The sequence below is a fragment of the Archocentrus centrarchus genome, chromosome 19 (genome assembly GCF_007364275.1).
Source record: "Archocentrus centrarchus isolate MPI-CPG fArcCen1 chromosome 19, fArcCen1, whole genome shotgun sequence".
NCBI lineage: Eukaryota > Metazoa > Chordata > Actinopteri > Cichliformes > Cichlidae > Archocentrus > Archocentrus centrarchus.
In genome coordinates, this window is record NC_044364.1 from 15,375,107 (window position 1) to 15,400,806 (window position 25,700).

The window sequence follows — 25,700 nt, forward strand, 5'->3', positions numbered from 1 at the left end:
ACCAGGATTTTGATGGAGTGGAGTACCTGGGCATGCATCCATCCATCCATCCATCCATCCATCCATCCATGTATGTTCGCAACAGGCTGAACCAACACAGAAGCTGTAGGGATGAGCAGGCTCTATTTCCTAAGGAAGTGGGAATCCTTGGAGATTTTGTCTGTTGTGGTGAGTCCAGTGTACTTTGCTGTAGTCTGCTGGGGGAGCAGGATCAGTGCTACTGACACCAATCGACTAGATAAACTGATGAGGAAGGCTGGCTCTGGACTCGCTGAAGCTGTGTTGGAGAGGAGGTCACTGAACAAACTGTTATCGACTAATAATAATCCTGACCACCCTCTGTACCACTTACTGGACAGGCAGCTCTGCTGCCTCAAAGACAGATACAGGAAATCTTTCATACCACATTCAATAATTCTGTATATGTCTGGGAGAGTCATCTGCCAGATAATAACTCCTTCAATTTCTTACAGAAAAAAAAAAGTTTTTCCTCTGATAAATACAGCCCATCATTGTCTTAAATTTTGAAGACAACTCATATTCCATTTGATGTCTGTATTTTTAACCTTTTAGCTGTAGCAAGTCTTGAATGAGGCCAATTTTTAAGATTGCAACAACACGTGCTTTGCAGTAGAGGGCGCTGCTGTTTCACTAATCCAATGTGCTCAGATTCTAGTCAACGCCTTGGGGCTTGGTTAACTGCCATATTTACAACACTCCAAATAATGATCGACACACGTTTAAAATCATTTATCTCTTTGAGTATAGCTGTCTTGGAAGAAAAGGACAAAAACTATTAGATCTTATCCTTTCAGTCCTGTGAGATGCGCTATCTTTAAATTAATCAAACATGAAAGACAACGTAAGACCTTTGTTTTAATTTCTTTAGATTCACTGTTTAATTTTTGTACATCTGGTTAAAAAAAACAACAATCAAGGTCAACCTGAAACTCTCTCTCACACACTCTCAAACAAAACCACCACACTTGCTTGTGCTATTTTTCTATCTTTAATACATCTCTGCTTTTATAACTTAAAAAAATAATTTAAATAAAAAAAACACTGATTTATTTTTTTAATGGGCACTTGAAGGAGACGAAACCCAAAGAGGGCTGGTTGACGCATAAGTGGTATTTTTTTTTCACTAAAGTAACACGAGGTGGGTTGTTCAGAGTTTAGAGTTATTCTCCCAGAGGAAGGAGTCATTCTGCAGCACTTTTGCCAATTTTTCATTGAACGGCATGTAGAAGTCCCGCAGGATGTCTTTAGTGATGGACAGCATGGGTCCCAGGTTTTTATCAGCTGGCCTCCTGGTATTTGACGCTGGGCTTCTTGTGATTTCTGACTCGATTTCTTTTGTCAGTGGCCCTGTAAAACACACACAAACACTTCTTTCACATCCCCTTGTTCTGGACCACTTAAGATTTTGCCGCAGCACTAAACAAATAGGACTCTGAGGCAGAAGAGTCTCTGGAAGGTAATCACACCTTAGATGGTGCTGGCAGCTCTTTGAAGAGTTAAATCTGAGCTTTGGGGCAATTACACTATGGAATAAACTAGTGAGAAAAGATGAGGAGGCTTCTGCTGTAATATTCAGACACTCAAACCTGTGTGTATGTGAAACTGTTCAGCAGGCATGCTGAGATTTTCATCCCCCTGTATTCTGCATTATAAAAGATTGTAATCATTCAATCATTATTGCATACCATTTCAATATGACAATGTTTGGCTGATGCTGCACTTGTTTGATCAACACCTGTTTTAGATTGGTTCATTCTTTTTTCTAATAATCACAGCCATTGCTACACTACACTATCCATATTTGTATGTATCTAGGGCACTGTTTTGTACTGTACTAATTAGAGTCCCCAGAAGAAATGACTACATTTAACTCACTTTTTCACTTACCCAGGTTAAGGAACTCAAAGACTTGATGCATTGTGTATTTCCTGTTAGAGGCATGGTCTTCCAGCCTTAGGACTAGAATCTGTTCCCTGCTGAAGACGGTCAGCCAGTCCATTAAGTACACAATGTATAGGCCAACTTGCAATCTGACCTGAGGGCACAAAATAAGAAAATCATCATGAGATAAGCAAGTTATCTAATCAAGAGACTTTTTCTTAGCAAAGTGGCGCATGCATACACTTCTTTGAGGAGATAAAGAGGTGGAGAGAGGGAAGGCCAGAGGGAGGAAATTTTAACGGCTTTCTCTTTCATCTTCTCCATGAAGGTGATACTGTGCTAGACACAGTGTGGACATGTGAACATGCACTAGTATTGTGTAGTGTTTATTATCTGGAGTGATTGAGGGATATGAGAAAGCGGGAAACCTGCATCACCACCTGCAACTGAACCAAATAAAAAGGTGTTCTTCCCTCTTTCATACAACTACAGATTGAAATATTTGGATTTTGGACTTTTTTTTGGACAGAACAAGTATTAAAGATGTCAGCTTGGGCTCTGGGAACCTGAGACATGCATTTATAATTATTTTTTTTACAATATATTTTTTTGTGGAGATGTAGATTGAGCTACTATGCAGTTCATTAGTTCCTGCCCCAGATATAAATTAGCAGACTGATCTTTTGCGAGATCTCATCAAAGCATTTGCACGTAGCCTAACAGCTGCTGAAATTGATTTCTGGATTCCTTTGTGACAGTGCACTGCAGAACAGTAGGTGTGCACAAAATACCTTGTCCTTTTGCCTTTTTAGCAAAACTGAAAGGTCATTTGGAATCAATGATTACAAGCCAGCTCACCAGTTCCTTCTTTGTTAAATCAATTTGGTACAACAGTTTACTTCAATCATGTTCTCATGCTGGGATTTATTTGTTTTTGTTTTTTTCTTCTTTCGCCTAAGACACTAATCCAAGCTCTAAAACTCTTATCGAGAAACGGCAGGCATGAGAGACTGCTGTAGTGCTGTAATGCTTCTCACATGGGCTAATAACTCTTATAGATATTTGTGGATGAACAATTAGGCCATCGGCAGAGAGCAAGCATGCTAATAAAGGGCCATAAAGCTTGTTGGTTACAGTGAGGAGGACCTCTATATACAAGGCAGCATATGGCAGAAGCTAAAAGAGGACAGTCCCATCTCCTCCTCCCCTGCCTGCCTCACAGTGCTGTGAGAAAAGCTGCCCAAACACCGGGGCTGGGCACTGGCTGGCACTAATACACGGTCCGTGAGTACGAAGCAAGTTCACAGCAATGGTAAAACAAGCTTTTGTAGTACACAAAGAGGCTTGAGGTGTCGAACTGCTCAGTGGTCCAGCAGTGTTGCCAATCCTTTCCATTAAGTCTTTAGAGTAAACTTTAGAGTTTGCTAATGAAGTGTGGATTTCTCTCCATCTGTCTTTTCTTATTTTCTTCATTCCCACCAGCTAATAAACTGGTCGCATAATACCGGCTTTGAGACAAAAGCAGGAGGCAGGGAACACTCACTGGCATGGCATTGTTGACAGTGGTATTGTACACACAGGAGCGCATTGTGAACTCCGTAAGGCACCCCTCGAATAACTGCAGTGACTCTGACACCTTCTCGTGGAAATCCTCTGCAGACTTATTGGCACTACCGAAGTAAAGGTAGTCAGAGTAAAGCCTGCAAGAAAAGAGACGCTCTGTAAATATATTTGACCAAGAAATAGACACCTCATTATATTTCAGGTTTTTACAGTTTTAAATCATATTATCTTCAGGCATTTACAAGCTGTGTTTTTGCTGTAATATTACAGATACATTTCCTCTTCTCTTGTATTTTTAATATGTCTCCTGATTAAACTGTAGACAGTCATCATATTGGTCCAGCAAGAAGAATCCCAAGTGCCTTAGCCTCCTCTGATTGCAAATTATTTTACTTGTTAAGCCATCCAGATGTTTACAAAACTACTGCTGCCACTCTTATCTCCGTCATCTGAGTGCTTCCATAATATGTCTGTTGTTCTCCCTTGAAAAAAGATATTTTGATTTTAATTAGACCGCCTGATTAAGTGAGGATTAAATGAATTAAAAATAATAATTTAGGGTTCAATTTACTAAAAATGGCTGCTCTCGTTTGCTTCCAGCCAGCGCCTGTGAAAGATTTTCTGTCTGTAATTAATTTGATTTCAGTCATTAATGGGTTCCAGAGTTGACAGGCTTTTATGGAGAAAGCTGGATGTCCAAATTAACATCTACAATGTGGTATTTTGCAGTTACCACTCAACATGTTTCCAGCCAACCTGTTAATGTTTTGTGTTTAGATTCGTTTAGAGTTTGAGCAGCAAAGAGCAGCTGATTATCTTTTTTTTTTTTTTTTTAAGTCAACCAAAAATGTTTGCAGTGAACTCAACTCAGATCTAAAGCTTTATTTGGTTGACAAAGTACATGTGTCTGCTGCCTCTTATCATATCGAGGAGAGAAAAAAAGTGAATCTGGCGACACTGAGTCATACAAACTCGACATAGCAATTTAGTTTGAAATGTAAGATTGTACAAAGGAAATGCAGTACAGGCTGTAAACAGGTCTCACCTAATAAAAATGACACAGCTAATCTAACTGAACATGCAACTCATTTTTCCTGGAATTGTTTTTGGGGAGAGGTTCTCCAGGACATGATTTGACAGACAGAAGCAATTACACAGAGCATGCTTAGACATTCTCTGAAGTAAAAATCAACATTAACAGCATTAAGAACCCCCCAGTCTAAACAGATTATCACACAGGCATTCAGCAGCAAGGTCTCCATGTGTCTGATAAAGGCATCATGATACTTGCGTGGAGGCCTGCCTGAGTAAAAGCCGACATATTTCTTGTGACAACAGCTCTTTTGTTTCCTATAAACCTGGAAAATATCTGCCTGTGTCAGCAGTGTAAACAGTTATGATAGGGCTGCAAAGGCACGCGCATCAGAACTGTATCTGCAACATTGCTGGCTTTTTAATGCAGCGAAGCAGATTTCTCCTACCTTTCCACTGGATCCCTGAGCATGACAATGAAGCGGGCATCAGGCTGCAGGGCATGGATGAAGTCCTGGATAAGGAAGGGAGGCTCTCCCTTTGTAGTGTTGTCATAGAAATATACCCAGGCATTGTTGTCCCACATGGTGGACGCGCTGGCTTCTCCTAGAAAATACACCCACAGTGCTTCAAGTAAACCTTAATGCTGTTCTCCATCATTGTGAGTTGGGTTTTGGATGGTGGCTCACACAAAACAAACAACAAATGTAGGTTTTTGCAATCGTTTCATTATTAAGAAATAATGGACATGAATCAAGAAAATAATGAATTGTTGTTGCAGCTATTTTTAAACCCATTTTCAGATGTAAAGAAGACTCTGTTTTGAGATTGTCATTACCCGCAAGTGAATGTCTGAGATTTTGATCGTGTTTTATTAGGTTTTGCCTGATTTTCCGAGGTTTGGTATAACTTGAAATGTGTAGCCTTTAAAATTAGGCTTGAACTAAGAGCAAAAAAAAAAAAAAAATGAAAACAAAGGTCAATGAAATGAGAGATTCAACAAGTGCTCAAAGAAAAAAAGAAGCAAGTGCAATTAAATAGTAGAAAGACTGCAATCCACAAACCCTTGTCCGGAGTACTGCTCATAACAAGTCAGAGGACACCGTTTCTCAAACAATTTGAGAGCAGAAACTTTATCAAGCTAGGCTGAAAAATGATATCCAGGATTCATTAGACTGTCTGCGCCTTCATTATCCTCTTATCTGTGAAGTGAAGCCGTGATGTATTCGGAAGGAACACAACAGGAGCCTTATCTGCCTCCCTTCCTCAGAAAAAAGGGATGATAGCCAGGACCTATTTTTTTTTTTTTTGCGATGAAAATGGTGAGAGTGAAACAGGATCACTGCTAATGCCGTTAACGCCTAAAATGATACACACTGTGCTCAAGTCTATTTAAAAGTCTCTGTGTCCATAAAAGGCTTATTTTGGTCCACGAGGAGAGGCTGTAATAGGACAAACAAATGGAGGAGCCAGACACGTCTGCCGCTGGTGTTTTAAAGTGGCTCGGTCTTGGCCAGGGGGTGAAAAGAGTCAGAAGCCCAAGATCCTGGCCATAGGCCTGCACCATGCTGGGCTCTCCCAGGGCATCGTGTGAATACTGAGCAGGGCTTTGCTACCCCACCCCACCAACTGGGATTATTTATTTAAAAAGGGACACAAAACTGTGCAACATGCTAAGCTAGACCCAATGCACTGAGCCCAATGTGAAAAGCCTGTTGTTGAAAATTTAAATCAGTTTTTCTTTGCGGTTGAGCAATTTCTTTGATATGGTGTTTAAGCGATGGAGAAAAAAAAAAAAAAAAAAGAGAGACTGAAACAGAAAGATGCAGAGAGGCTGGAAACAGGATATGCAGATAGAGGAAGGAGGTTTGTAAGACTTCACCACCCCGCTGCGGATATTATTGCTGTTCTAACACACATACACACAGAGACACACACACACACAAAACAATGATTTCCTTATACAGCACTTCAGTGAAGTGGCTAAGTGAGGCAGAAGGAAGTCCAGTATTATTAAGCTGTTAGTGCTTCTCTTTAAGGCTGAGTCACTAGTTCTTTTAGAAATACCGTTCCTCACTGAAGTGAAAGTGGCTGCTACAGAGCAGCCCCATGCTTCAGCCTCACTACCTGCTGCTTTAATAGTAGCTTTGTAATATTGGACACAAGATTACAAGCGAAGTTTAAAGTGAGTGTCAGGTCACCCCGGGCTGAATGGTATTGGCTGCAGCCTGATGAGGGCACAGAATACTTTCGGACCACGTTCTGCAGATAGATCACAACACTGATACATGACCTGAGAAACTAATACGATTCAGCAGAGAGTGGGGAGCAATAGCTGTTCCCTGAAACTGTGAAAGAAAACAGGAAGGCAGAGGTTATGCTGAACAGGAAATGTTTGCGCTCTGAAAACTACAAAGAGATGTGATTAGCAAGATATCAGGCACGCTATCATCTGTATCTTGTTCTGTTGTCTTCCCAATAACACGTTATTCTGAAGATAATCATTCTGTAATAGTTGGGTTGTGGTTTTTTTTGTATAGGTAAATGCTGATATGCAGTTTCCTGTCAATAATGTGCCACACTAAGGTTTGCTGAATTTGATATTCTGCATTACTTTGCTTGCGCAGCACAAAAAGTAGAATATGATATTCAGTGTCTGTGTTCTGTGCGATCTTAGGAGAGGAGTTCATATGAAATTCAGAGTCTAGTTGGGTCACTTTGTAATATGAAGGTTACATTTAAACTTGATTGATGCTTTAAACAAGAGGTTAGCAACTGTCTCATTAAGGATAAAGCTAGGTTTTAATTTATTGCTCATTGTTTAAATGATACCAGTTCCTATCACCGCATAATACTCACAGCGTATTTATTCAAAGGTCATTTAATTTGAGAGCATCAGTTCATGTTTTCACGTTCACATATTGCAATAGTCTCATTCGAAACTTTGCCTTTGCACTCAAGTAAACCTTGATCACACAGATTTGTCCCTCTCTCGCTCAAAATTGTATGTCTGCCCCGAGACAGACTGCTGCCTGCACAGACATCTTGTCCTCCAGCTGAACTCCTCTATCCTTGCACTCAAATTGCTTCTGTTTGCTTGTAAAACTTCCACTTCTGAATCTCTGCTCCTGCACTCCTGCACATTTTGCATAATGCATGATAAACCAATTGCCGAGTGGTTAGTACCTATACCACATGGCTGCTAATCGTCTGAGCAATAAGTACCAGGTTCAGTTCCTGACTGATCAGACTTTTATGGCATTCCCCTGATCTTTGGCAGTCCTTTTTAGATCCATTAGACTACTACAATGGGACATAAACCAGGAAGTTAACGTTGCTCATGTCCACTGGAGCATGCTTTGCAGCAGATGTAGGGCAGCTGCAGGTAGGCATTCATTTGTGCTGACTGTTTCATTCTAAAGGTCATCTAGCATTATACTACTTTTTATGCCTTTGTTAGCAAGTTATAGTAGTAACAGACAGGACACCTTGTGGAAATGACAGGGAGTGAAATTTCAGCCAACTGGAAATCGAACTAGATTTGGGCCCACACCTCAGGCCACTTGCACATAAGTGAGTAGAAATAGCAAATAGAGTACATAAAGCTAACAACTCATGCTGGACAGCTCAGTTAGAAAATGCTCTAATAGATTTTAACTCAGTGTGTTTGTTATGTGATAACAGTTTAATTTCTACAGATGTGAACTGACTGTCATTTCACTTACCTATGATGATGTTAGGTTGGATGGATCCGCTGGTATTTGCTGTGAGGTTGCCCTGGATTTGGTAAGCAGCCTGATCGAACAAGTCTAAGTAGTCTTCCACTGGGTATCGATCATGGAAGCCTTCACTGAGACGAATGATACCTGGCAGAGAGAAAAAGATGGAGTGTGTTTTCAAATTTTTGGCAAGTTATTACACCTAAAAACCTGTTGCAGTGGATATGGCTTTAAGTAGGAATCGGCAAGCAAAAGTGGATGTGCTTTTATTCCTGCCTTTCCGCTTCTCTACATGTGTTTCTGTGCTCACACTAAAGGGGGTCATTAGGGCTTTGCTGTTGTCCTGACTGCAGGCTGACCTAATAAAATCCAAGTTGAGATCCAATCCAAATTCAGCAGGGAGTACTGTATCTGCTCACTTTCTTGTGTTTCCAATTAAGGGCCAATGTCAAGTTAATCCTTTAAATGCAGGACTAGCAAATGTGTTTTCCATCTGAGCTGCTGTGGTGCACAGTATAATTATAATTTAGTAGGCAATTGTGGAGATATGGTTTAGGACTTAGGAGTATCCATGCAGCATAAGGATAATGAGGTAACTCTGGCGGTTGTTACTTTCAGTGATGCTTTGATGGTGTCCCATTAAAACACCTTTCTTAGGAGGAAAACATGATTAAAAAACTCAAGTAAACTCTCCAAACACCCAGTCTGCATCATTATTCATGCAGAACGGTCACACTTGTATGAGGTGTAATGGCTCTGGCAAGTCTTGCCTCAGTGCCCCCCCGATTTATTTATTTATTTTTATATGAATTAAGCATAGAGCAATGTTCAAATAGGCTGTGTTTCTTGATAGGAACTGTACGCAGCAGACACATCTCCTTAAGATTCAAACTGCGCCTCTAAGAGAGTAATGTGGCACGGATCGCATCAAATCACCTTTTCGCTGCATCGACTGAGCAGAGCCTCAAGGGGGATCGAAATAAATAAATACAAAACAAGACCATTTGAATTCTGAGAGTCCTCAAAGGATGTCTTAAGAGAAAAGTGCTGATTAGCAGCCCCAAGTACAAGACTAGAAGGAATAGAGAGAAAGAAAGTGACAGCGAAGATGAAAGCATGCAGAATGAAGGGGGACAGTAACTGAGGGGGACCCACGTCCTTGGGATATAACTGCATTTGCTGCTACGCAACATCACAAGCAGAAGAAAACACGGAGCATGAGGCAGACAAATTAAGGCAAAGAACTCATCCACAATCCACCGCTTTACGAGCCTCAAATAATTATCAACTCAAACTAAACCCAACACATTAAAATAAGTATTGCATGCAGACTGATCAATCCACCAATTAGGTTTTGTGAGTCTCAAAGGGATTAGGGGCATAGTCAGCAACTGGATAAACTTCAAAGGGATAGATTTGGCTGTGACAGTTAAGCCTCTTTTGATATTTGTGGTGTGAATTTGGATAATTTTTGGGTTTTTTTGTTTTCAAAGAGTGTGGCCATTACTGTATGTAGTGCCCTTAACGAGAATTACACCAAAGCCATGAGTGAAATTATTCAAATCATGAAATAATCTTTCGACAGATAGCTGCAGGCAAAACAAAATGTATTGCAGAGCAGAAGGACGGCCCCTATCTCCAAAAATCACAATGAAAATTGAGCGGTCGTGATAGTGGGGCTTCACTTACTAGAAGATAATTGTGAAATAATCTACACATTGCATATACGCAACTCAGTATAAAGCTGCTTTCGGCTTTTAATTTTGAAACCAGAGCTGAAAACAGAGCCATCAGTCAAGAGGCAGATTGTTGCCCTACAGTTTAACTGCTGGTCTTTGTGTTTCTTTATTTCTTCACAAATGCGGGCACACATTAGTGGCACACACGCACTGACTCACTGTTGCCTGCATCCTGGGCTGCTGAAGGTTTTCCATTATTCATGAGTCCTAATGACTGTTTCAGTTATAAAGAGAAACAAAAAATCACAGGTACTGGGGGAATGATGATCTGCCTATTTGGGGACAAAACAATGCAAGACAGAAAAAGAATCTTTGCTCCTTAAAAAATTCTTACTGCACAACTTATTATCAGCTAAAAGTCTAATTAAAAAAATACTTGAGATGTAAGAGGAAATAGACTAAAGACTTTATGGTGTCAAAAATCACCAAATCAAACCAAACAAGCAATTTAACGTGAAACTTTGAATCTATCCAGACGGTTTTCGGCTCATATTAGGTGCATTCAGTCTCACTCTCGGGTTATGTGTAGCTTTTAATCCCATCTGTGATGGTGTGGTGGTTCTTTTTCATCACAGATGCTCATGGAGAAAGAACACCACAATGGCAGCCGCACTGTTAGAGCTGCCATAAGACCCAGATGTCTGCTGCAAGGCGGCTCTTACTTCTTGACGCGCAGGGTTTTCTCTTTGTTTGTGCAAATGACTTGTTTGAGTTACCACCTGTTCAAACGCCTCGAGTGCCAGCATTGTAAGCCGGAGTTTGGCAGCAAGTTGTGTGTGTCTAAACAAACAAGCCACTATATTAACAGATAGTGTTAAAGTCTCCACAAAGTCGTCCAGTATTTTCAACATTTATTCATTATGTAGTCAATATTATCTCCAGTAAGAAGTAACATCCTTGAATGCCTTTGACTGTGCAGCAGCTCTATCATAAAATGAAATGATTTGCTGTGTAATTAAAGAAACCTATAAGTGCTCTGTTACTCTTTTCAAGGAAAGCATAAAATCCAAGTTTGCAACTAAAAGCTGAGGGAAGCAAATTTCCTGGTGGAGAGATGTGTCATAAGGAGCGACTGCAACGTTAACGTGCTAAACAAGTGCAAAATAGCAGCATGAGTCTGAAGAAGCCTCAGTTGTTTTCATCTTCCTTTCAAGTGGTTTCCACAACCTACAAAAATCAATGTCACAGATGACAGTTAATCTAGATCCTTCTGCGTATACTTCTAGCTGAGCCGTTAATGAGCGTTGTTGGCACATGAGCTTAACCACACGTACTGAGCTGAGAAAGTTGCACTATAAGAGACTAATGGAGGTGCGAATGCGCGTAGGCGGGGAAAAGAGAATGAGAATTCAAATTGCTGAATCAAGATTGTAAATACACAATTAGGGCTGTAAATCTGGGGCAACTCTCAGGCAGAAAATTAGGAGTTTCTGTTAATTATAATGCATTTGTTTTGGACATTAATTTCTCTGTAACTGTATTGTAATTGCACTGGGAAATGGACTGGTGCTTATGTAGCACCTTTCTACTCAATTTTGAGCACTCAGGGCATTTTCTACTATAAGCCTCATTCACCCAGTCACAAATACATACCTAATCTATACCTAAGCACTTTTATCTTTCATGGACACACTCACACAGATGCATCAGGGACAACTCAGAGTTCAGTATCTCGTCCAAGGATACTTCAACACATGGACAGGATCGATCCACCAACCGATTGGTAGATGACCCGCTGCACCATCTGAGCCACAGACAGAAACTGAACTGCATGCATTGGTGCATTAGTTGCGGAAAAGTCTCAGTTTGATAGTCAATACCCAAGGAACTTTCTCCCAAATCATATACTGAAATATGAAGAAACTGAGGAATATGATCAAAACAATCCACACATCGTAACAATATAATGATAATTAAGGTAGAGAAGACTGTCACTTGGTGCTTCTCTGGGGTTCCCTGAGGTTTTCCTCTGCTATAATGATATGATAGAGAGGCAGGCTTCACACATGCTTGCATTATTGTATTCCAGCCTGGATGCCTATACCACAGGAAATTACAGCATTCCTTACTCACCAAACCGCTTGCGGGTCCACCAGTGTGGCTCTTTGAAAGTCGTGAACTTGATGTCCGGGTGCAGCTTCAGTCTATCATACAGATCTGTTGTGCCACACTTTGGCTGACCAATGATATAGAAATAAGGAAGGCAACGCATGCGGTAGAGTTTCCTGTTGCGGTGAAGCAAATGTTCGTGGAAAGTGCTCCTCAAGTGCTGGAAAACTGTTCTGAAGCGCCGCGAATAGCGTCCATATAAGTTTGTCCTGTATGGGTCGGAAGTGATATTCCCAGTGTATTCCTCATACCAGCAGGGATTCTTGACACCAGGGAGGAATTTGCGAGGGATAGCAGAAAACATCTGTAAAGGCAGAGAAAGCAGGATTGCATCAATCTGCGGAGTCAGTTTAATTCCCGAAACATTTCACACAAAGCTTTTTGTAAACTCTGTATTATCATTGCTAAAGCTGTACGGTAGAAGACGAATACATTCCAGTCAGTGTGTGTATGGATTCCAACTGTCTGCTGACAAGTTTGTGTAGGAAAATGAGATTTCTGGTGAATGAGATTTGCACTAAATTGGCAACAACAGTGAGTGGCCATAGGCTAAATTTGATGACATACACATTAGAAAAGAAATGTTAAAACAAACACCAGCAAACTTCATAGTATCTGTACTGCTGCTGCACTGCCAAATATGTCAACCATCCTTCCCTTTTTCCTTGTTTAGGCTTTTTGCTTTCAGTCTTGTCTTCAACAGTTAAAACGAACATTAGTTGAGTTGAATTTGGGGGACTGATTCGGCCAGATGGGTCCATTACCTACCCTCACACTTGCTATCCTAAATAGGGGCTCCAAATTGATTGTTCAGCAAGTGTAGAGGTGCAAACTCAGAAAATTTTAGCCTTCATTCTAGAAACCTTGTAACCAGACTGACCTCTAATTTCTTCTAATACTTTCTGGCAGCACTTTGAGTGAACGTACATGCATTCATTCACATTTTTAAGATTTTCTTTTTTCTTCTTTTTCTGTTGATGAAACAAAGCAGAGAGCCATTTTACTATGACTCACTCACACTTTGGAAGACACGGCTACTTTAAGGACAATTAATGCCGGATCCACCCACAGATGCAGTATTGATTGTCCCGCAGCCACTGTCTACGATTCATTAGCTTGTTCAATAAGAAATTAGTTATATTGCAAATAGCCCAAGCACAAGCCATTATCATTAGGATTGGCAATTAATTGAACCAGGCTTTGAGGTGAGAAGAACAGTAAGAAAGCCGCGAGGCCAACATGTTGAAGGACCTCAGGACGACTTTGAGCTTTAGGGGACCCATGCAATTATCTGGTTTGGCATAAAGTGTTATACAAGGATTTCAGTGCAGGTTTATCTTTATATAAATTAAATTAGACACTGCAGCCAGTGGGGAATTGCACCAGTGTCGCTGTATTCAGGCCTGGATAGACAGCATATAGGCAGGAGTACTGATTTGAATCACTTTTTCAACACATTTAATCACAGCACAAGACTCTTCAGGCTAGACCACTATTTTAAAAAAGCGATAATATAAATAGTATATAGTACTGAAGTATGAATTGAATCAATTTTAAACAAATCTATTTTGTGATAGCATTTGATATTAAAGGCCAATGTCCATGAATTAAACTGGAAAAAGAAGACATAAAATAATTTGGATACTCACATGTGGCTCACTCTTAACCAGTGCTTTAAGCTCTGGAAGCTGTCTACTGCTCCGAAACTCCACCTTGGATGTGATGGACTTGACCACCATTTTGATATGTACGTAGTCCTTGACTGAAGACAGGTTAAAGGCCAAAGGTCCTGGACTGACCAGGCTGCTGAAGTGGTAGGGTGAAGGGGTGAGGAGGAGGCCCTTTTTGTCTCCAGTCAAAATGTATGAAGCCATGATGAGGAACGTGACAGCCAGGCCAAATAGGAAGCTGTAGACTCGGATCTTTCGGAAGCACCCCAGGGTGCTCCATCGTCTTGGTAGATCTCGTTTCACCTCCAGAATTGCAAACAGGTTCATAGGTGTTTCATCCACCTGCAGGAGTAGCGGCCTCTTGCGGTAATCCTCCACCGTGGAGCCCAGCAGGCTGTACTTGTAGTCCATCTGTGTCATGATGTCCACAGCCTGTGAGTCCTGGGCGTCCCAGCTCAGACACAGGGAGGTGTTACAGAGCAGGAACCATTCAGGCAGGATGTTTTGAGATGGGTGAATGTCCAGTAGTTGATATCCATGATGGGTTATGGAGAACAGCCCACCTCATTCACTGACTTCTGCTGACTAAACAGAGAGAGAAAGAAAGAATATTGAGAGGTGACTAGCTGTCAACATTATCTCAATTTTCTTTTTAATATCTGCCTTAAATAACGCAACTTCTGATGCAGAGTTATTCTAAAACAAAATAAAAAAAATAAACTGAGCATCTAAACCTCTTTGCATGTGTAAAATTTTTATTTTGCTATATTGCAATCACTTGCTGTGTAAAACACAAGTCACAAAATGTCATAAAACAGAGGTATAATTGTGACAAAAAGTTTGACTAATTGGTCTGACGTCTTCTTAAACTTCCTTTTTCAATCAGACAGCACAGCAGCACCCTCCTTAGTGTCCATCCTTCCATCCTTCCTGCGCGCTGGAATCACAATATGGAAGGAACGATAAGGACGAGAGAGGCATTCAGCCAAGAAACTACGAGGCTGCGTGTCAGACTCTCCTGGGGTGGGACATGGATATAAGAGATACGCAGCCAGGCCTGGACTGCAGGAGGGATTATATTATCAGAAAATAGTATTCCTCACTGTGAAGTCACTTGGATCAACACTCACCTGCAGATAAAAAGAAATGCCAATGTCTAAAGGGTGAAAGAACTATGGATGTTTAAAGATAATGCTCCCGCCGTACTACCGTCTGGTTTTATCCTTGAGGTTTTCTTTGTGTCTGAAGCTAAGCCATAATGATTTGCTGTGAATACAATACAGCACGATGACAAAAAGGATGCTTTTTAAAAATATGAGCAGGATGCTTTTATAGCCAAAGCCTTTGGTAATGTTTCCCACCTTCACACTTGAAAGTGCACAGATATAGCCGTGCAGTTGAAGCTGATGTATGCCATACCTGGTCCTGCTCGCATACATCATAAGATAAGGGCACTATGGAAGTGAGTCATTGCTCCTCCTTGCAGCTGCTGACATTGTCCCCTCCCCAACCACCCATCGCAACTCTGTATTCATACAGCTTGCAGGCAGAGCTGATAAGAAAACGAAGAGAGTGACTGCCCCCCTGTTCAAGCATTGTCATTTACTCCCTGCTGGGCCATCAGGTTCACCCCACAGCAACAGTCTTTATAGGAAACAGGTGTAAGAATAGCAAGCTCCACTCCAAAAATGTTATTTCCAAATTACAAGAAGTTCACCTGACAGTAACTTGAGTTTGAAAAAAGAAGTGGATGTTTATATGTGTTTGCTTTAAGCCAGAAAACAAATGTGTTGTTTGCAGAATAATGGATCTTAAATGATAGCTTCTTCAGATAAAGGATTGTACACTGTAATCAAAGCACTAAAGTCAGGATGACATTTACACGATTATGCTTAACAGCCCCACTGATTACTGTTGATGAGTGTATCACTCTTCTGTAACCGTCATGCCTTTAGCACAATCTGTGTCCTTCATCAGTCAATGGGGAGTCATGCCCAAGTCTACAAATGAAGAGGGAGTGAGACAGTTAAAAAAGAGAGATGGGTGGAAAATGCAAAGGCAAATAAGCAACAGTGTCATTGACACAATGTCACTCTTAAGGGAAGTTGCATCTAAATCAATCAGTCAGCTAACTGTAGCAGAGGGTGACTGGCAGCTTGACAGATCTCCTGTACTCATAAAGCAAATATGTTGCTCCTGTCAACCAATTATGATGAAATAGCTTAACTGGAACAAAAATACATCTGGGGGCAGTGGACAAAGAGGACACAAGGTTGCATCATCTACCTTTTTCAGTTGACAAACTTTCAAATCCATAATAAAGCATGGATTTGAACACTTACTGCGCTGAAGAACACCCATGACATTTATTTTCCACCTTTAGCATCTTTAATGCCTCTGGACACTGCCTGTAAGAAAATAGCTATTTATAGCTATAAGGGTTTAAGCTAAAGCTTTAAAGATAAATAATAACTCTCTTATGAATGTGTAATTAATCTATATTAATCATTAATAAAATGTTTGGACTGCAAGGCCGTGAAAAAAAAAATCACGCAAAATATCATCTTTCCACTAGCTGTTCAGTTCAAGTGTATTTCTATAGTACCAATTTGTAAAAAAAAAAAAAAAAAAGACATCAACCAGCTGATGTAAGCAGAGTAGAGTATAAATGAGTAAATAAATAAATAACTAAGCATAAATGTAAGGGAAATTTGTTTATGTTGTACATATATGAAAGAAAAACTTTATATCAGCTGCATATGGAATATTGGATTTTTAAATCACCAAATATCAGTATTGGTCAGGCTCTAATCCCCTTTGGCGAGTAGTGAGAATAAACCTCCTTTTCACCGGAAAAAACTAATTTTGCAATGCAGAAGGCTGTGTATGTGTGGTTTGTAAATATAAAACTTGGTATTAGACTAGGTGCTAGAGCTGTGAATAAAAAAATATCTCTGGAAACTAAAATCTAAATAGCACAGATTTGAGTGTGACCCTGAATTGGAAAAGCGGAAAAAAATCCATGGATGGATGGATGGATGATACAGTAGAAAAGTTTTTGTTGAGCATTTTCAGAACTTTTCAAATGACAGAATAATAACACCAGATAATGTTGATCTCTGTGACCATGATATAAAACTTCTGAACCTTGACTCAATATTTTTTTTGCTTTCTGATGCACCACTTATGATACCACAGCCAAACAATCAAACAGATAATTATTAATGATCACTAAATGCTAAACAATTATTGTAAAATCAATACCACCATTAGGTACAACTTATAAACTCTTTATGCCGTAGGTTTTATTAGAAATTGGCACTGAGAAATTAAATTTCACTCATGAAAGGAGACCGCAGATCAAAAAACTGCGGTCTGGCTGGGGAGATCAAACACAACCACACAGATAACTCAAATTCATAATAACTGTAATTAACTTCGAATACACAGGCATCAGTGGTAGTGGTCTTCGTGCTGTGCTGATGGCTCCTTCCCTGTGTGGTACAAATGGAATTGGCCACAGTCTTAATAACTCATCAAAGGGAGACCTCTCCATACTGTCTACCCTGTCATTTAGGGATATATCAGTGCAGCCAATCAGGCAGATTTGTTTAAAGTCTGCTGTCTGCTTTGCTCCAAGCTCCTCATCCCTGATCTGGAAAAAAAAAAATATTCACACTAGCAGTTAATTGCTGTTCTCTTTTGTACGTTTCCTTCTGTGACAAACAATTATTTTTCTTTGTGTTTATTGCTGTCAACACAGAATGTTTCTTTGTGTGAAAAGCCACTGTGCATATCTTATTTTCTATCCAGTCTAAATCTATTGTTGGCAACCATCGTCAGGTTATTGGCTGTAGCAAATCAAATTTAAACTGCAGCTTTTCTGATGCTTTGAAGACAAAAATTTGCATTCTTTGGCATCAATTTTGCACACAAAAATGGAAAAGTGGTGACACAAAAGCAACATGTCCATGAGTTTTGGTCACTTCTTCCGGAGAAAAGGAATGATGAAAACACTCAACAACCCTCTAACCATTCATTCCTCAAGCCACAGCAGGGGATTATTGTTATACCTGGCTAAAGAAGCAGTCTGTGTAGCAGAGAGCACACCGTCCTACTTCCTCAGCTCTCGGATATTTCAAATGGAGGAAATTAATTGCATTGCCTGCTGATGGGCCCCAAAAATGCCCTCAATGTTTTGATTCAAAGCAAACCAGCAGCGATCTCTCAGGCTGCAGCGAGCACACTGCTCCCTAACACGGGAAATGTTTAAAATACCAGAGCTCTCTTCATTTTTGACTCATGGAGAAGATTAAAAAGTCTTTTTTTTTCTCTACTGGGTATAACACTAGCCCATTTTCCGAGGAGATCGAAAGTTTTTTGCTTGTTTTCTGTTTGAAACATGGAGCAAGAAACTCTTGGAAGATGCTCTGCAAGATAACCAGTGCGTTCGGGTCTTTTTAAATGTCAGACTATCTAATATTCAGTGCTGTTTATATTGCTTGATAGCTAAAACTTCGCTTATCAGGAGGAGCAATGGGCAGATTAGATGTTGCACTGGTGTCTGGGATGCAGTGAAGCAATATCATATATGAGGTTTTGCACTGGGTGAGTCGATAAGCTCACGTGAGCTTGAGTCATATCACCACAAAGACTCCAAGATTTATTAATCACTGGACACCCAGTCTATAAGCATGTGTTGTGCTGGTCCCAAGCCCAGATAAATGGGAAGATTTATGTCAGGAAGGGCATAAAATCTTGGCCAAATCAAACATGCAGAGGAGGATGCTATGGACAGGGTGAGATGGAGGCAGATGATCCACTGAGGCAACCCCTAAAGGAAGCAGCTAAAAGAAGAAGAAGAAGTAAAACTGAATCTGTAGTTTATAAAACAATATCACTCACTGCATCCCATCCTTGTAGATTTTGCCATGATTAACACATGAAGTCACGCCAAAAAGGAAGTTTACAGGTTATCAACAAAATATCACATTTATCAGGATGGATGGCCTTATGGATGGATGGCAGACTAATGTGCAATTCCAGAACAATCCCAAACACATAATGCCTCTAGCCATGGCCATCTCCAGCATGGAGGCACAAAAGAGCACAACAGAATCTGACAATACCATAAAAAACAAATCTACTACCAGCTTTCCTCTATGACCACAGGGCCAGAGAGCTCAATACTTCTGCATTACTCAAGGTGCAGAGGAATATATAACATGAAAATGTCATAACAGAGTGGACTGAAAACCCTGCAATGAAGTAACTTGAGAGACCTTGAGAACAGAACAGCACATTCTGTCCGGAGAGTCTTTCTGGGCAGCTACCCAGAAGTGTCCTCGACAGGTTGATCTCAACTATCCATTGTTATAGTGAAGAAACAGTTTGTCATTCAGGGACAATCCTGTCCACACACCATTATAAAGCCATTTCCCTTTAAAGACCACTTACAGATCCTCCAAAGCAAATAAGCAAAAAAATAAAACTGAAGAACAGAGGAGACAGCTAATGAGCCTACTGCCTGCAGACTCAGGCAGTTTCCTGTTGTGGTGTTTTCTACAGAAACAGCTGATAAGCTGACTGGAAAAGCCAGTAGTAACTGAAGACATGCATTTACTGTATGTTCACATCTGCTAAACCATCTGGTCCTTCTTACTGCCTCACCTCTCCTAATATTTCCAAGAAACAGGAAGTGGAATTTGGTTGAAGTCCACCAAAAACACAGGAAGTACTGGTGGGGGAGGAATGTGATAGAAGTAATAAGAGGGAAGAACAAAGGGGTGTACTTGCTGGGTCAGCTAAAAAAAATGTTTTTCAATCAGGCCACTCGCAATAATTAAAGTTCAGAATGAGGCCACTGACAGGGTGGTACAGCCTTGAAACTCCGTCTGACATGTAACACTGCTGCAGCCACTTGATTGGTCGTAAGGGATGGTGATAAATAGCTGCTGATGACAATGACACTGCTTCCTTCTGTGTCAAGGATATTTTATTCAACCAGGGCGATTTAAAGGGGCAGAAGCTTCCTTAAGAAATGATGCATATGTCCATCCAGCCATCCATTTTCTTCCGCTTATCCAATTCAGGGTCACTAACCCTATCCCAGCTGACATAGGGCAAGAGCCAGTGTACACCGTTGACAGGTTGCCAGTCTGTTGCTGGGCAAACACAGCGAGACAAACAACCATTAACGCCCATGGGCAATCTAGGATCATCAAGCAAACTAATCCTAATAATTCCATGTCTTTGGACTGCTGGAGGAAGCTAGGGTACCTGGAGGGAAACTACACAGTCACGGAGAGAACATGCAAACTCCACACAGAGTTTTCCTGGCCAGATGGTGGATTCAAAACCAGGACCTTTTTGCTGTGAGGCAACAGTGCTAACCACCGTACCACCATACTGCCGTTTAAATTAATATATTTTTCAATAAATGAATCTACAGCTCTAAAAAATTAATAATAATAATAATAATCACGGCCACCATCAAAACTGAAAAAGTTGCGTAATATTTTGCAACAGTTTCCTGGTTGAACAACCTGTTTAACTGAAACAGATTGAAGGTACTTTTCCATCTCTTGTTAGGTGTGTCAAAGTGTTACCCAGTCAGCAGTCTTGCGTATATAAAACCCACACACTATGAATCAGTTGCCAGAACTGAACACTGACTATGTTGTTTCTATATCTTTCTTATTTTTAGTCACTACATTTCAGGCAGTCTTTTGTAATGAGTCTATTGTGATAGTGATGAAAATAGAATTTATCCGTCAGCACTGTTTCCCACACAGTGTTGAGACAGAGTAAACTTGGTCATCTTGTAGAGGAGTTGCACCATAGCGCACTGTGATCACTTTTTTGTTCCACTTACTCCCTGGAAATACAAACATGATCGAGTCAATCAGTTAGTCTTTTTTTTTTTTTTTTTTTTTTTTTTTTTTTTTTTTTAAGACTTATGGTCCATAAAAACAAAAAGTAACAAAACACAACAAATGAGATTAAAAATAATAAAAAAAAAATAAAATAAAATACATCCAGGTAACTTTCCCGCAAGGAGACAACGATACCAGCATCTCCAAAGTACAGACTGCTAAAGTGTGATGCCAGACCTTATATCCATTAAACTAATGATCTCATTCCCAGAAGTATTGAGTGTGCAGATACATTTATACATGATATTCTGAAATAAGGTATCAGCTGCAAACATTTCACTTGCGGTGAACCCTGTCAGGCTCTTAAATCAACTCATAGCATCATGATAAGCTACATAAACTTTGCTTTTTGTTTTCCCAGTCTTTCTGTACGTGCATTAAACTTCCATTCAAGGATGCTTGTGCATACATCATCTGGCATTCCCTATAAATATGGTCATCATCGGTTATTTCATCTGTCCGAGATATTTGGCCTTATTAGAGCCAATAGGAATATTCTCTGACAATTTAAATTCTCAAACTCTTAGATGTGTATCCTCCTTGGTTCTACAAATCATGACAGGGCTCTTACAGGCTTTGTATGCAATGTCATGTTCCACAGCATGAGCAGAACATATGTGAAGGAGCTGCTGGAGATCAGCACTACTAGGTCTAGAGACCACAAGATTAGCTACATATAATAATATAGCTCACTAGAATAACTCCAACCATACACCCAGTTTTACAGGCTCTCGACTTCTTTGGCAAATCAACATGAAGCCCAAAAAGAACTGGGGATAAATCTCCACTGCTCTCCCCAAATGAGGCTTGCAGCTTCTGACTGGCATATCAGTAAGCCAGAACTCTCGTGATGTATTCTGGCACCCTTCCTTGACTCCGTTTAACAAATAACTTTATCTAGGCATCAATAAAACACATGAAAACTTGTGAATTATTTTCTTTATATTTGTTGACAATTTTCTTCAAAGAAAATATACACAAATCAGCACCATGTTTGCTTTTATAGCATCAGAAGAAATATATCAGTCTAAGGTTATTTTCAGCTGCCCCTTTATTCACAAGGCAATGCTCCACATGATGGATTTGGCAGAGTTTTTAATGTCGGATGCCCTTCCTGACTCAACCCCGAAGGGATTTGTGTCTCCTCCTGGGAGAAAAATGTTTAAACCAGTATGCTATGGAGCATTCTACTATGCATATTTATTTGATTCAGTTTTATTTATATAGTGCCAAATCACAACAAATAGTTGCCTCAAAGGTGCTTTAATCTATTCTGCAGAATTCTTTCTAAGACTTCTGACATTATACTGGATACAGCTATTGGCCTGTGATTGCGCAGATACATCCCTGTGTCTGCATCACAGTAAAATTTAATGTTTGTAACACCATTTAAAAGTTTCTGTGTGTGAAGTGCCAGCATAGACTGTATATTAAAGATGGATGTCATTTCTGGGGAGGGGTTAAATTGAAATTTGGTACGTCGGGAAACCTTCCTTGATGCAGTTTGGATATGCTTCAAAATAACTCCCAATTGATTTCTAATAGTATACATATAATTACTGAATACTTTTCTATTTAATTTTCTGTTAAGTTTATCTGGCTTCTCACTCTTGGAATAGAACATTTGTTTATACTTGCAGCCACTCTCGAGGCTTTTAACTTATACTTGTGAGACATCTGTATACATGATCAAACGATAGAGATAAGAAAGCAAAATAAATGACATTACTTTCTGGTTTGTTGCGTATCTCCATGGCATTAGATGAAAGAAACGCCGGGCTGCAGCACGTCAAAAATTAACTCGCTCAATGTTATGATGTATTAAAGTGCCTATCAGATTTAATTACTCATTATTGAAGATACATGGGTGTGCAGCCAGGACAAGCAAGGCAAGATGTGCTTGATGACTGAAGTCTAAAAACAGACATCAATTAAAATGACAACAAAGTGAAAATGCTCTCTCTTCTTACATTCTTCTGCCCTACAACAGATCTCATCCATGCTGTAATTTATTGCCACATTGAGTCCACAGTTGGTTACTGACTCATCACGATTGCTTGTCTACCAGCTACTGACTCGGGGGAACGGGAGGGGGTTGTTTCATTTTCACGGGCGTGTCGTGTCAGTATCGCCTATGTTTGCCTTTCTTTTGAAGTCGCCGCATGTAAAAATGTTGGAATGTTGTTCCAGATTGTTTGCGCTACTTTAACCCCTGTTTGAAGGGTCTAAAAACGTATAATACAGAAGTGCCGTACACCTGCATTCTTTCTAGTGGCCAACAAGGGACAAGTTCTCTGGTTAGTCAAGGATATAATGCAGGGGGGCGCCTGGGTGGCTTAGTGGTGAAGCTGGCGACCACATACACATGCGGGCGGCGCAGGGTCGCGTCCCGGCCCGTCGCCAATTTGCCTGCGTGTCTTCCCCTTTATCTTTCCCCCATTTCCTGTCTCTCTCCACTGTCGATAAAAGCCGCTGTGGCCAAAAATGCAAAAAAAAAAAAAAAAAAAAAAAAAAAAAGGGATATACCGTATTTTTCGGACTATACGTCACTCCGGAGTATAGGTCGCACCAGCCAAAAAATGCATAATAAAGAAGAAAAAAACATATATAGGTCGCACTGGACTATAAGTCGCACTTTTTTGGGGGGGGCGGGGGGGGTTGATAGAATCCGAGACCCAGAGCAGAAATTCCATCTTGAACGGCAATTTAAAATAATAATGGATTAAAGAACAGGACGAACACGGTTACGCCTACGTTATGCTAACGTAACACATTCAGCTACATGACGCACAACGAACACGTGTTCGGTATGTTAACGTAACATTAAGTTATTCAGATAACCATAGCATAAAGAACATACTAACAAGTTAACCAAACCATCAATCCATTGAATTCTTCATCCTCGGTGTCACTTCTAAACAATTCCGTACACTCCGTAGACGAAGCGCCGCTTCCTCTTCTGTGTTGCGTTAGTCAGACTCGTCGTCAGCTGCAGTTCCAATTATTCCAGCCTTTCTGAATCCCAACAGGATGGTTTGTCACTGAAGCCCATGTTTTCTTGATCCATCCAATGACTTCCAGGAAAGTTGGGTGGCGCATTCTCCCAGTTGCCGTTAAGCTGTGCTCTCCGTCCATCATCCACTGCGCCCACAGGTTACGCAAGACTGCCTTAAAGCTGCAGTTCACGGAGATGTCAAGTGGCTGGAGTATTTTGGTTCATGTGTTATAAATGTCACATATACGTCGCTCCGGAGTATAGGTCGCACCCCCAGCCAAACTATGAAAAAAAGTGCGACTTATACTCCGGAAAATACGGTAATGCAGCCATTCTTGACCTCACAGTGGCTATGTCCTCATCTTTTATATACAGTCTGTGTAGTAATAGCAGTAGAATATGCTGTTGAGTGTGAGAATCTGTAAAAACACAAACTAATCATTGTTTTTTTTTTTTTTATTGATTTTCACCCATCTTTTTGTATTAACAGTTTTTCATTAAAAAATCTAAATGTAATCATTAAATGCTCATAATGTGACAAAATGAGAATTATTAGCTTTAACCATGGAGTAAAATCAATTGAAAAATGCAGAGTTGGTTAGTGCAAATGAAGCCCGAACCAAAGCTAACTGCTGAAGCATGAAATTAATCTTTAGTATAGCTTAGGAGGAACACCTGGCAAAAGGATTGCATTATGTTTCACGTCTACAGTATGTCACAAAGATGACTGATAATAGAGTGAGCAGGAGTACCCTGACTGTCAAATATGTCACTTCTTTCTGCAGTCCATACCACCCCCACCACCCCAGTTGAAATATGTAAATCACAAAAACAAGGAGAAGCTCAGTATTCACTGTGGCTTAGAGTGGATTCATTTGTCACATTAACCAGGGAGAAGTCATCCATCACATTCATCCGCATCACACACTCCGTGGCCCAAAAGATCAGAATCTAATCCCCAGGAAGTCAATCTGACCTCAAGCCGACCGTCGAGCCCACCGGGTCAAATTAACAAACACAGCCATCGGCTGCTCTTACCCCCGAAGAGAGGTGGTGAGAAACGTGGCCTCTGCCCTTCATTCATAACTGCTTCTCAGCAGGGATCTCAAACGGCTGGAGTCCCAGTTCAGCACTTTCCTCCAGCTTATCTTTTATTCATTATTTTAATTTCACTGGCAGCTTCCCACAGCCTTAGCTCCCTCTGAGGTGAATAAGTGCTTATGATGGTGTCATTAAAAAGTGCAGAAAAACAATGGCTCCTATTTAAATTATTGCTTGTGGTAATGGCTATGCTGCGAAGAGCACTGGATGTTCTATATGAATAAATTGGGCACGAAAATGATAACAGGGTAGGTGACAGCCATGTGTCTTATCTTGGATGGGAATATGCTATATATGAAATCCTCAATTAGTGATGATTATTTTATTTGAAGAGCTCTGTCTTTAACACAATAAACAATCAAGGTTTCTTTGGGTGTCTGAATGAAATGGTATTTCAAATTTGGGAGGCATACATATGCAAAACAGTGCTGCGTTCAAACAGCAGTTTCCAATGAATAATTTATCAGGATGAACTAGGATGTGATGTGTCTGTAACTTATTATCTAACTTTAGAAAATGTATGCCCATGTGAGTAAAAATAATTCTGAAGAGATCTTTGTGTGCATTTCAGTTTTTTCCCTGCTACAGTAATCTTCCAGTCAATTTAATTCAGCTTGTCTGTTATCTTTTATCTCGGGTTTTGTGTCACTGTCCAGATATTCTTGCCGCTTGATGTTGATTCTTATTCTTATTTTTGTGAAATATTAATCTGTCTTGCTGACAGATTTTGAGATAGAAGAGAGCCAGAGATCCAGAATACAGTAATAACTTGTCAGTAAGTTGCGGGGAATGGGGAAGCAGTGCGGACGAGACATCATGAAATACCACTCCAGTTAACACAGATTGGAATTCTGTTTGTGGTAGTGGCAATGAGTTCAAAAGGGAGCAAACCCACATAAACTATACCACTTATAAGTGACATAAGGTAGTTTTTT

At 40.3% G+C, this 25,700-nt stretch overlaps 1 protein-coding gene across 2 annotated transcripts in view; it reads right to left on the reverse strand.

Moving 5' to 3' along the window:
• Positions 1 to 912: 912 nt before the first annotated feature.
• Positions 913 to 25,700, reverse strand: part of LOC115798367 (carbohydrate sulfotransferase 15-like) — a 37,283-nt gene continuing 12,495 nt past the window's right edge. For both annotated transcript variants that reach the window (XM_030755204.1, XM_030755202.1), the window contains 7 exons: positions 13,714 to 14,319; positions 12,029 to 12,368; positions 8,223 to 8,363; positions 4,947 to 5,103; positions 3,446 to 3,602; positions 1,909 to 2,056; positions 913 to 1,368 (listed from right to left, as the gene is read on the reverse strand). In XM_030755204.1, coding sequence (XP_030611064.1) covers positions 1,169 to 1,368; positions 1,909 to 2,056; positions 3,446 to 3,602; positions 4,947 to 5,103; positions 8,223 to 8,363; positions 12,029 to 12,368; positions 13,714 to 14,154 — 1,584 coding nt within the window. In that variant the 5' untranslated portion in view covers positions 14,155 to 14,319 and the 3' untranslated portion in view covers positions 913 to 1,168. The remainder of the gene's footprint in view (positions 1,369 to 1,908; positions 2,057 to 3,445; positions 3,603 to 4,946; positions 5,104 to 8,222; positions 8,364 to 12,028; positions 12,369 to 13,713; positions 14,320 to 25,700) is intronic.